This window comes from Eumetopias jubatus, unplaced genomic scaffold (genome assembly GCF_037043125.1).
Source record: "Eumetopias jubatus isolate StellerSeaLion01/CBP00866 unplaced genomic scaffold, mEumJub1_p1.0 scaffold_2, whole genome shotgun sequence".
NCBI classification, from domain to species: domain Eukaryota; kingdom Metazoa; phylum Chordata; class Mammalia; order Carnivora; family Otariidae; genus Eumetopias; species Eumetopias jubatus.
This window is the reverse complement of record NW_028274808.1, coordinates 15,999,145-16,012,016: the sequence shown is the minus strand read 5'-3', so window position 1 is coordinate 16,012,016 and position 12,872 is coordinate 15,999,145. Positions and strand designations below refer to the sequence as shown.

Here is a 12,872-nt window from a genome sequence, read left to right as displayed (position 1 = left end):
GTCTGGGTTTCCCCACCTACGTGCTAATCTCGTTGCCATCTTCCTGTTATGTTCAAGCTGGAAGGTGGGAAATGAGAAAGAGGGGCTTAACTAGGGCTATCCACTATTACAGTAAGGATGATAAAGCATTTGTATTTTCTAAACCAGTAATGCTCCTTTCTTGACATAGCCAGGAAGAAAAGTCAAGCCCATTAGCGATGAATCTGAAAGCACCGAAGAAGGTGATATAAGAAGAAAAGTTCAATCTGCAGAGAAAATAAGGATACAAGCACACGAACCTACTTCAGATACACCATGTACATCTTTGGAGCTTCCAGAGAAACTGGCTGAGTCGGTCACTCCTAAAAAAATCAGACCCCTTAGTGCCAAGTCAGTTGTTGAAAAAGAGACCGTGACAGAACCACATCAGTCGGTAAGAGAGGTAAGAGAGTGCCTGCCATCCCCCTGGAGGGGGGAAAAAAAAAAAAGAGTTGAGGAAAATAAAGCATTTCCTCTCTTTCCTTTGTTTCTTTAAAAAGATAAGTTACATATTTTTGTTATAAAAATGTTTGAGAACATTCAGAAGGTCTGGAAAGGAAAATAAAATCACCTACAATCAATCCCATCTCCCGAAAAGAGCCACTCTGCTCCTTGGTCTAGGCTCCTCAGCGCCTTTCCTGCACTTTGCTCACCCCCAGTGGGACCAGCCTGGGCACTTGTGTTCTAGGCTACCATCTTAATGAGCGCACGCCATTTCGTTAATGAGTGTGCTGCAGTGTAGTTAATCTCTAACGAATGGTTGCGATTCAAAAACATTTTTAAGTGCTCTCATGAATTTTTCTCTAGCTAAATCTTGGTATACACCCTCGATCATTTCCTTAGGAAAAAAGTGGCTAAGATTTCTGGGTTATAAGCACTCTGTTTTAAATTCTTGACATTTATTATCTTTTGGTCACGCTCTTAATATATCATTCTATTCATTTGGTTTAATGCTTTGAATAATTCATTCCTCATGTCCAAAAAAAGTTTTAATATGTTCCTGCTGCATCATGTTCCACTTTCCATCTTCCTCACCCAGTAAATACACACCCAGGTGACATTCTAAGTAGGTTCTTACGTGTTCTTCCAGTTTTCTTCTGCCTGTGTAAACAAATACGGATCTCTTTTCTTCTTTTAGTTTCCCCTTTCTACACAAATAGAAGCACATTATACATGTTGTTTTGCCTCTTATTGGTCTGTCTTGGTGAACATCCCATGGGAACTTGAATTTGCAGTTGTTTGAGGTATTGGTGGGAATGTGCTCTCAGGTCAAGGTGACTGACATATGTTCCGATATTATGTCTCCTTACGGTCTTTTTATGGTGGGGGGAATAGTCTACTTGATTACAAAGTGGAGTTTTTGGATGTTTTGTTTTGTTTTTAAAGATCTTATTTATTTTTTGAGAGACAGTAAGAGAGAGAGGGGCGGAGAGAGAGGGAGAAGCAGACTCCCTACTGAGCACCCTGGGAGCGTGACCTGAGCCGAAAGCAGACGCTTAACCGACTGAGCCACCCAGGCGCCTCAGGTGGTTTTGAATATCCCAATTTTGTGGATTCTCTTTAGTTCTCCGGAGTTTTGCATCATGAATTTTGTAGCTTTGTTCTTTGTTTTCTTAATTTTACACTTAAAAGTTACAAAAATAGTTCAGGAAGTTCCCACACGTTTTTTACCCAGCTTCATCTAATTCTTACTTTTTACATTACCAAAGCGCAGTGATTAAAACCAGGACATTAGGGGCACCGGGGTGGCCCAGTCAGTTAAGCGTATTCTGTTTTCTGTTTCTTCCAGTTTTGGTGGCTCTGGCATTCCTCAGCTGATGTCACATCACTTCCATATCTGTCTTCCATCTTCACATCATCATCTCCTTTGTGTGTGTCTCATCCCCCTCTGCCTCTCTCATAAAGGATACTTATGATGACACTCATGGGCATGGACATATCTTAAGGGGCACCATTCACTACATACGGGCTTCACTAAATGACCTTCCTTCCTCCCTTCCTCTTTCTCTCCCTCCCTCTCCCTCTTTCTTTACGGTGGGGGTGGGGGAGGGGACGGTGCAGAGGGAGAGAGAGAGAGAAAATCCCAAGCACACTCCACACCCAGCACGGAGCCTGACATGGGGCTCCATTTCACAACCCCGAGATCATGACCTGAGCCCAAATCAAGAGTTGAACACTTAACCAACGGAGTCACCCAGGCGTCCCCCTTCGCTGCAGATTCTACCTGCCAGTTTAGTCCGTGAAACTGAAAACAAAGCAATAAAAGTTTATCCAATTTGCAAATCAGAGAGAAAAAATGTGAGGGGTGCCTGGGTGGCTCAGTCGGTGAAGTGTCTGCCTTTGGCTCAGCCATGATCCCAGGGTCCTGGGATCAAGCCCCACATCGGGCTCCCTGCTCGGCGGGGAGCCTGCTTCTCCCTCTCCCTCTCCCTGCCGCTCCCTTTGCTTGTGTGCTCTCTCTCTTTCAAATAAATACATAAAATCTTAAAAAAAAAAAGAAAGTTCTGAAAGAAGAGTCAGAATGGGGGTAGAAAAAATTAAAATTTAAGAAATAAAATGACTGGAATTTTCCAGTTTACAGATCCAAGAAGCTCAGTAAACCCTAAAGCAAGATAAAACCATACTTAAGCATATCATAGTTAAAATGCCAAAAAACAAAGAAAAGCAGAAAATCTTGACAGCAGCCAGAGAAAAGGGACAGAGTAAATATACATGGGAACAATGACAAGTCTCAGAGCTGTCTCACAGAAACAGTGGAGACCAGAGAACAATAGAAAAACATACTTAAAGAGCTGAGGAAAAAAGAAATGTAAACCCAGAATTCTACGTCCAATGAATACATCCTTTCAAAAAGGGTGAATAAGCACACTTTCAGAAAGAAAATTTGAGAGAATTTGTTGCCAGCCGACCTGCATTAAAAGGATGCTGCAGGGGCGCCTGGGTGGCTCAGTTGGTTAAGCGACTGCCTTCGGCTCAGGTCATGATCCTGGAGTCCTGGGATCGAGTCCCGCATCGGGCTCCCCGCTCAGCGAGGAACCTGCTTCTCCCTCTGGCCCTCCCTCCTCTCATGTGCTCTCTCTCTCTCTCTCTCTCTCTCTCTCAAAATAAATAATAAATAAATCTTTTAAAAAAAAAAAGGATGCTGCAGAATGTTCTTTAGGCTGAAGAGAAAAGGTATCAGAAGGAAACTCAAATCTATAGGAAAGAGAAAAGACAACTGGAAAAGAAAAATCAATTAAAAAAAGGAGGGGGGCACCTGGCTGGCTCCGTTGGCAGAGCATGAAACTCTTGACCTCAGGGTCGTGAGTTTGAGCCCACATTGGGCATGGAGCCTACTTAAAGAGAATAAATAAATTTTAAAAAATGAGTGGGTGACAAAAACTACATCATATTTTTTTTTCTTCTCATAATTTCCTTAAGAAACAGCTGTTTCAAGCAAAAATGACAACACCTTAAGGTTGGGTTTACAACGTCTGTAGAAGCAAAACCTGTGTCCAAAGCAGCACAGAGGATGATGGATAAAGAAAATAACGTGGTTATGTAATGAGATTTATGCGGTGGGAAGTAGTTAACTCTCAGGAAGTAGGATGTGAGGTGGTAATGTACTGATTCTAAATAGACTTTGCTAACTGAAGGATGCATATTTTTAACCCAGGAGCAACCGCTCTTAAAAAATTCAGAGGCATCTAGAAGCCAATCGAGGAAAGAAAATGGAATACTGAAATATATTCAGTTAACCCAAAATTAGCAACAGAGAGGGAAAAAAAAAATGAAAGGCTAGTGGAAAACAGTAAGGAGGATGGTAGACTTGAACCTAATTATACTTAAAATTACATCAAAAGCAAATGGGCTTTTGGAGAGGCAATAGCAGGACGAAGTAGATGAATGGAAAACAAAAGAGCAGTATGGCTGACTTACACCTAATAACCACACCAACAATTACATCAAAAGTAAGTCAACTAAACATTCCAACTGCAATGCAGAGACTGTGGATAACTGGATGCTACTCTGCAAGAGATACACTTTAAAGACAAAAACAAGAGCATCATGGCTGAGTACGACGTCCTTTGTGTACCCCCCGCAGCAGCAACGGTTGGGCATCCATCCACAGATAAGTCTGTAATGGGAGCTGTGGGATCCAGCACCACATGCCCAGGGACCTAAGTGTCTTGCCAACACTTTTATTTTGGCCCATTGGAACTGATTTCAGACTTCCCCCCAGAACTGTTGGAGAATCAATTTCTGTTTTAAGCCGTCAAGTTGTGGTAATGTATTACAGCAGCCACAGGAAACTGAAGCATGACCCAGTGATTTCTTAGTTATATGCTCTTTGGTTCTAGAATTTCCATTTAGGTTTGTTTTTTGTTTGTTTGTTTGTTTTTTAATATAGTTTCTCTTTCTCTGCTAAGGTACCCTGGTTTTTTGTAGTCATTAAGGCCACCATTTCCTTTTACTTCTTTGGGAAGTAGCTGCTTTAACAAAGTCTTTCTTCGGGGCTAAGTTGGGGTTAGTTTCTCTTGAATATTTTTTTCTGTTTTGACTATGGGTCACATTTTTTATATAACATTTTTAACTTAATACTTTTGGATTGTGTATTGGATATTGTTGACAGGTTGTTGAGACTCTGAATTCTGTTATCTGCTTACGAATGTTGACTTTTTATTCTAATTGGTAGCTTGTTTATTGGCTGATCATCTTTAACTTCTGTAAGCTTGGTTTTATCTTTTGTTAGGGTCAACTTGTGGAAAGCCTGACGTATTTTCCAAGCAGCTCGAACTCACTGAGACTCAACCTCTGTTATAATTGTTGCATGTTTGTTACCACAAACTTTGTGACTTAAAACAGCACACATTTATAGCTCACAATTTCTCGCGGTCAGAAGTCCCTCTTAGCCAGATTCTCTACTCACGGTCCCATAGGGCTGAAATCAAGATGCTAGCCAGGACGGACATCTCATCCGAGGCTCATGCTCCTCATCTAAGATCCTTCAGATTGTTGGTAGAATTTGGTTCCTGTTTCCTCTCTGGTTGAAGCTGGGGATCACCATTAGGTCTTAGTCATGCCGCCCTCTCACAGTATGGCAGCTAACATCTTCAAAGCCAGAGAATCTCTCGAGTCAGCTACAGTGGAGTCTTCCGCTAAGGTAACCTGAGAGAGGGAACAAGTAGCCCATCCTATTCACAGGTCCCACCCACACTCAAGGGAGGGAGTTCTACAGATCACTGGGGATCATCTTTGAATTCTACTTACAACCTCCAGTCTCTGTCTTTCTAGCGAATCTGGTCTGAGATGAGTTTTAGGTTTTCTTAGGGTGGGTGTTGAGTAGGCCTTACTCAAGGGTAGTGCTTCTCAATCCTTTTGAATTACAGTCCTGCCTAAAAAGTCTTTATTTATTTATTTTTTTAAGACTTTCAAAATTTATTTGAGAGAGAGAGAGAGAGCACAAGCAGGAGGCAGAGGGGACGGGGGAGAGGGAGAAGCAGACTCCCCCGCTGAGTGGGGAGCCCGATGCGGGGCTCTGCCCCAGGACCCTGGGATCACGACCCCGAGGCCAAGGCAGCCCCTTCACCGACTGAGCCACCCAGGCGCCCCGACTTGCTACATTCTTAATCCTGTGCTACCCGCTTTCCAGGAAGCTTGACGTAGTCTCATTCTGCACATGCGGAGGACTCAGGACCTTCAGGGCACCCCCACCTGGACTCCCGGTGCTCTTTTCTGAGCAGCCTGCTCCCGGCGCCTCTGCTGGTGCAGTCTGGTCGCCGCCGCCTCAGCAGAATAGGAGTCCCGCACTGCTGGCGGAGTCGTCCCCCGGTGTGGGTGCGGAGGGGAGCGGGCATTCCTAGGGCGCCCCTTCTGAGCTTCCCTGCCGCGGGTCCCTGGGGTCCTACACCTAAGTAAAGGAGCCTCCTCCCCAACCCCATCTGATGGTGTGGTGTGGCCCCAGAGCTCGTTTAGAAGCTTTTCCTTCATCCTAGCTTGGAGCAGAGAGCAGCCTGACTCCACAGGTTATTAAGTAATAAAAGTTGAACTTCCTCCAAGGCAACCACTGTTGGTTTTTTGGTTTTTTTTCTTAATTTTTAAAGATTTTATTTATTTGAGAGAGAGTGCAAAGCAAGCGAGAGAGCGAGTGCATGAGCCAGGGAGAGGGGCAGAGGGAGAGGGAGAAGCAGGTTCCCTACTAAGCAGGGAAGCCCCGTGCAGGGCTGGCTCCCAGGACCCCAGGATCACAACCTGAGCCAAAGGAGATGCCTAACTGACTGAGCCACCCAGGCGCCCCCAAGGCAACCACTGTTCAAAGCCAACTAAAAGTTTTATTTACTTTTTGAGACCATTTAATTTTTCTTTTTTTTTTTTTTTAAAGATTTATTTATTTGACAGAGAGACAGCGAGAGAGGGAACACAAGCAGGGGGAGCGGGAGAGGGAGAAGCAGGCTTCCCGCGGAGCAGGGAGCCCGATGCGGGACTCGATCCCAGGACCCCGGGACCATGACCCGAGCCGAAGGCAGACGCTTAACGACTGAGCCGCCCAGGCGCCCCAAGAGACCATTTAATTTTTCAATGTCTCTTTATATTAATTTAGGTAGTATACATAATAATTTAGAACTAAATGAGAGTAACAGCCAGAACTGAGAGTGTTTGAAATACCATGATCAGATAACTTATATAAGAGAAGGAAAACTTTTCCTAAATAAACATCTTTGCTTTTGTTTTTTTTTGTTTTGTTTTGTTTTGTAGAAAACTCAGAAAAAGATGTTTGGTGGCAAAAGGAAGAAATCAAGAAGTGAAGCCATAGACTCAGGTACAAAATAGTGTTTTATACTTTGTCAAGCATTCAAGAATTTTATTTTAAAAACTTTGTTGTTAAAGCAGTAAATTGTAAGTACATAAAGTTGCTACTTTAAAAAGCTAAAAATTTGTGATTTTGTAGTAACTAATTTTTACAACATATGTCATGAAAATTTTCAAACTACAACAAAGGTGAATCTTAAAATATATATTTATACTCCCAGATTTTACTCTTACACCTGCTTTATCACCTTAATTTTTCATCACACAGTGTTGAAACACAGTGTTGAACACATCACATAGTTTTACCTTGAATAAGGCTTTTTTTTTTTCTCTCGGCATAACTTTTTTGAGATTCATCCACATTGTTCTGCATTTTTATTGATACAAATAAAAGTATATTGAAAAATGGGAGGAAAATAAAGCATTTTCTCTCTTTCCTTCCTCTTTCATTTCCTTTTAAGGACTACATCTTTATAGATGTATAATAGATATATCTTATATAAAAGCTATATAGATTTTAAGATAATCTTTTAATCTTTTAAAAGCTAAAAGACATCATATATGTTTAGAAAAATTTGGAAAGTATAGAAAGGAAGATAAAATCACCTACTAATCCCGTCACCCGAAAAAGAGCCACCCTGCTTTTTGATATATACTCTTCAATCCTTTTACTGACACTGCTCACCCCAAATGGGATCCTGTCCTTATCATTAGGTATTCTACAACCCCCTCTTACTGAGTGCTGGACCTTTCATCCACATTACTGAGACTAAATCAGCACAGTGGGGAATCTCTATGTGGCCTATTAGGTAGATTAAAATTAAGAAACTACAAGTAACAAAGAGCTCTGTGACCAGTAAGTAGTGTTGGGTAGGAGCAGACTACTAAGTAAAGGTAGAGCTGGTAGTTGTGAGTCAGTGGTACTTCAGGCTGTGTTGGCAGAAACGGGAGAACCAAGGAGACGGCAGTTAGTGAGTGTAGAGGCAGTTAGTGAGCGTATAGACGGGGATTTGTGAGATTGGCCTGGCCTGGGGACAAGTGAGTCCTGTCTCCTCCCATGTGCCTCGTCAACCATAGCTATTTTTGGCAATTTGGTGGGGCAGTTTTTGTTGTAGATTTTCAGAACCCTCGGCCTAGAGCCAAAATATAATCAGTATATTAAGTGGACTTCTCTTAATATTCTAGATATTTCTGACTCTGTACATATTTGGTGTCTGAAAGGAAAGAAAGCCAGTGACATCGTGGACTTAGATGTCGTTTTGTCTGCATTTGAGAAAACCATCCTAGAGTATAAGTAAGTCTTCTGATGTGATATATGCACCCAATGAATCTTCCTTAAAGCACCACTTTTGCTCATCCCATGGCTCTTGGTGTATTTTCATCATCTAGTTTACCTATTTTTACATTTCCATTATAATTTTTTCTTTAATCCTGTGAATTATTTAGTAGTATGTTTTGGTATGTCCAAATATGTGACTTTTTAATTTATATTTTTGTATTAACCTTGTGTCTTACATATGTCCTAATCAAATTTGATAGACTCGTGATATTTTTTGTAATTTCTTTATGGCCTTGCGCATCATCTGTAGGGAATCTAATTATTGGATCTCTGTAGCATCAGTATTATTTTTCCTGATTCTTTTATCAGTTTATGCTGTATATATTTAGAGACTATTCTGTTAGGACATCATGTTTAAAATTGCCCTGTCGGGGCTCCTGGGTGGCTCAGTCGTTAAGTGTCTGCCTTCGGCTCAGGTCATGGTCCCAGGGTCCTGGGATCCAGCCCCACGTCGGGCTCCCTGCTCCGCGGGAAGCCTGCTTCTCCCTCTCCCACTCCCCCTGCTTGTGTTCCCTCTCTCACTGTGTCTCTCTCTGTCAAATAAAATCTTTAAAAAAAATAAAAAGAAAAAGAAAATTGCTCTGTCTTATAGACTGCACATTTTATCCTTCTGTAGTACCCTCTCCATTCCTAAAAACGCTTCTTTTGGTCTTAAAATCTGTTTCATCTGGTGCTAGTATTGTGTCACTAGATTTCTTTTGCTAGCATTTGCTAGAACTTACATTCTTTTCACTTCCTTTTATTTCCAGCCTTTGGCCTTAAAAATTTTTTTATAAGTAATGGTAAAGTTTAGGGGCGCCTGGGTGGCTCAGTTGGTTGAGTGTCTGCCTTCGGCTCAGGTCATGATCCCCAGGGCCTGGGATCAAGCCCTGCATTGGGCTCCCTGCTCAGTGGGGCGTCTGCTTCTCCCTCTGCCCCTCCCTCTGCCCCTCGTGCTCTCACTCTCTCTCTTTCTCTCTCTCAAATAAATAAATGAAATCTTAAAAGAATTAGTAAAATTTAAATCCAATATGTCCATCTTTGTTGACTTCAGTCCATTTACATTTATTATAATTACCAATGTATTTGGAAGAACGTGTTGATATATTATTTTTACTTCTTTAGATCTTTTTTTGTTCTACTTTGATGCTTTTAATTATAACTTTGTTAAAAAATAGAATTTGTAAGTCTCCATTAATAAGCTCTCTTAACTCTTGGTCCCCTCTCCCTTTCCCCCTACCCCAGAGATTTTTAATTCTGGGGTAAAATAAATTTTTTCTCTCTTTTTTAGACAGCAACAACACTTATTAATGTATTTATCTGATCACCTTTATTTCATACATTTCTTACAGCAACCTCGGGTAATGTACCTTTTCTTCCTTGTTTCATCCCAACACTGTTGAGTGTGACTCTTTGTGTTGTAAAATTTCAAAATCCTTTGGATTATTTTGGTCATGACATTGAATTTGAATAACAGTTTAGCTGGATATAGTATTCTAGGTTCTAAATCATTTCCTTAAATACTTAGGAATCACTGTTCCTTTGTCTTCTTTTGCATCTAGTGTTGATCTGGAAAATTTGGTGTCTGTCGAAGTCTTATTTATATGTGATCTGCTCTTTCTCTCTAGGCTTTTAGAATATTTTGTCTGTGATATCCTTTAATTTCACTATATTGGGTCTGACTTTTCCAGTCTAAGGCGGTTCTTTTTTAATTCCAAAATTAAAACTATTTTTGTTCTAATGTTATATCCTTGTCCTCTGCTTTGTTTTTCTAGATTTCCTCAGTCTAGAAACTAGAAGTTTGCTAACTTATTTCTCTGATACATCCGTTATGCCATTTACCCCATCTCCTGCCTTCTGTATGGAGCCATATGACCTTTTGTCTAACATTTCTGTTCGGTTCCTTTTACGTCATGTTTTCTGTTGCTACTGTCCTCTTTAGAATATTTATTAGGCTACTTCCAAAATACTGGGTCATCTTTATGAAATACCTGCTTCTCTTAGAATTTCTGATCTAATAGTTTGTTTTCTCTTTGATATAGTTGTGTTCCTCCAGTGTGTTGTTACTCCAACCTATGAGCTCGTTTACCCCAGTCTGTCAGCTTCTTTGTCCGACAGCGTATACCGGGGAAAACCAAGCCTTGATTCCCATCCATTCGCAGGAGTACAAGGGATGGGGGTGGATAAGGCCTAAGATGGGAAGCCTCAGTCACTTACCCCACAAAGTAACCTGTCAGGTCAGGACTTAACCTTAACCCTCCAGAGATAAGTAGCGTTAAGAGCCGCTACACTCCTTAGTAAGATTATCGTTCTCCAGCCCTGGGGGTTTGGCAGGGGAAGGCGGAGGAGACAGCTCGCAAAGGTAGTCTCCGTGTTTCTCTCCAGACCCTCAAGCACAGACCAGGTTTTACTCTTAAAGTCTCAGGGACAGAGGTCTAAGTGGCTGCAGCTGGGAGGGAGGCACAGCGGGGAGAATCAGCCTGGGGAAGAAGCAGAGGCCAGCCTTGACCTGTCCTTTCCCGCCCTGGGCCACAGCCCCTGGCCCTTCTCACCTGTCATGCTAACTCATCGTTATCTTTGTGGGAATTGTCTGTTCTTCTGTACTGTATGTTTTTGTTTGTTTGGTTGGGTTTTTTGTTTTTGTTTTTTTTTTTTTGGTACTGTATGTTCTAAAGCCAGTTTGCTGTTAAAATTGGTACAGAAGGTCTCTTCCTATAGACCATCTCCCGTTCATAAATCTCTTCAAAAGGAAGAAAAGACTTAGATTTCTGATGTTTACGAAAAATGGCAGTATCTTGCCTTTTAGCATAGTGTTCTTGATAATAAGAAATGATTTAGAAGAGGTATGGTATTTTTGTTAGCCTTTTTTTTTTTTTTTTTAAATAGGCTCCATGCCCAGTGTGGGACTTGAACTCACGACCCTGAGATCAAGAGTTGCATGCACTAGTGACTGAGCCAGCCAGGCACTCCGTAGACTTTTAAAATTATACCCTTGTGTTTTTGTCATACCCCATGGTTCTGGAAGAATCTCTGGTCTTGTGTTATTTTCTTAAAGTATTCTCAACCACATGAAAAGTTTTGCTCTTTCAAAATCAAATTAACTATTTGAGGGTGTGCTATTAATACTACCCTATATCTGGAACTCACCACCTGAATAATTTGTTAAACTTAACAGATTGTAAGCAGTTTACCAATGTATATATAAGTAGGGAAGTATGCCGTGAAATGGAAACATTACAAACATAGGCTATTTTATAACTGATTCAATTAGTTATTTGTAGGGAAGTGACCAAATTTTTAAGATACTAGAATTTGAAAAAGTTGTATCTGGCTATTGTATGTAGACCACCACTGTTTTGGTTGGTACAGTCTACCAGTTTATCATCATTGTAAGCCATATGCAGAAAGACCTAATCGGTTTTCCTAATTTTTTATGTGTTTTTAACATCTTAAAATCATGATTTCATATTTATATTAGAAATACCTTTATTAGATAGAGCTGGTATATTTTTGGGAATTTTTATTTTTTATCATTAAAATTTATTTAAAATTTTATTTTTTATTTTTATTTATCTTATTTTTATTTTTAAATGTGCATTTGTATACCATAAAATTTACCATTTAACCATTTTTAAGTATACATTTCGGTAGTGTTAAGTACTTGGTTTGCTTTCTCAGGATTGTTTTGGCTATTTGGTGTCCTTTGATATTCCATATGAAGTTTAGGATTTTTTTTTTTTCTATTTCTGCAAAAAATGCTATTGGGAGTTTGGTAGTTATTGCATTGTATCTATAGACTGCTTTAGGTAGTATGGACATTTTAATAGTATTAAGGCTTCCAGTCCATGAACATGGGATGTTTTTCCTTTTATTTGTATCTCGTTTCTTTCAACAATGTTTTTACAGTTTTCAATGTATATTTTACCTCCTTGGTTAAGTTTATTTCTAAGTATTTTTTTTTTTTTTTTGATGCTATTGTAAATGGGATTGTTTTCTTAATTACTTTTTTGGATTGTTCATTGTTAGTATATAGAAATGCAACTGTTCTCTGTGTGTTTTTTGTATCCTGCAGTCTTGCCGAATTTGTTTATTCTCACAGTTTTTGTGTGTGTGTGTGGAATCTTCAGGATTTTCTACATATAAAATCATGTCCTCTGTGACAGAGATAACTTCTTCCTTTCCAATTTGGATACCATGTAGTTCTTTTTCTTACCTAATTGCTTTGGCTAGTATTCCCAGTACTGTGTTGAATAGAAATGGCAAGTGAGGCATCCCCACTTTGTTCCTGATCTGAGAGCAATAGCTTTTAACTTTTCACCGTTGATTATGATGTTACCTGTAGGCTTTTCATGTATGGCCTTTATATTGATGTAATTTCCTTCTATTCATAATTTGTTGAGAGTTTTTATCATGAAAGGGTGTTGGATTTTGTCAAATGCTTTTTCTGTATCAGTTGAGATGATCGTGTGGCTTTTGTCCTTCATTCTGTTACTGTGTGTTACACTGATTGTAGTTCGTATGCTGAACTATCCTTGCATTCCAGAAATCCACTTTCCTGTGCTATATAATCATTTAAATGTGTTGTTGAATTTCCTTTTTGAGTATTTTGTTGGGGAGTTTTGCATCAATAAGGATATTGGTCTGTCGTTTTCTTTTCTTGTAGTATCTTTGTCTGATTTTGATCAGGGTAATAACAGCCTCATAAAATAAGTTTGGAAATGTTTCCCCACCACCCTACTCCCCCACT

The 12,872-nt window shown here is 40.2% G+C and overlaps 1 protein-coding gene across 1 annotated transcript in view; it reads left to right on the top strand.

Annotated features, from left to right (window-relative positions):
• Positions 1–12,872, top strand: part of CENPU (centromere protein U) — a 34,553-nt gene that overhangs the window by 11,516 nt on the left and 10,165 nt on the right. Inside the window, exons 6-8 of the mRNA XM_028099685.1 lie at positions 170–421; positions 6,754–6,817; positions 7,993–8,101. Coding sequence (XP_027955486.1) covers positions 170–421; positions 6,754–6,817; positions 7,993–8,101 — 425 coding nt within the window. The remainder of the gene's footprint in view (positions 1–169; positions 422–6,753; positions 6,818–7,992; positions 8,102–12,872) is intronic.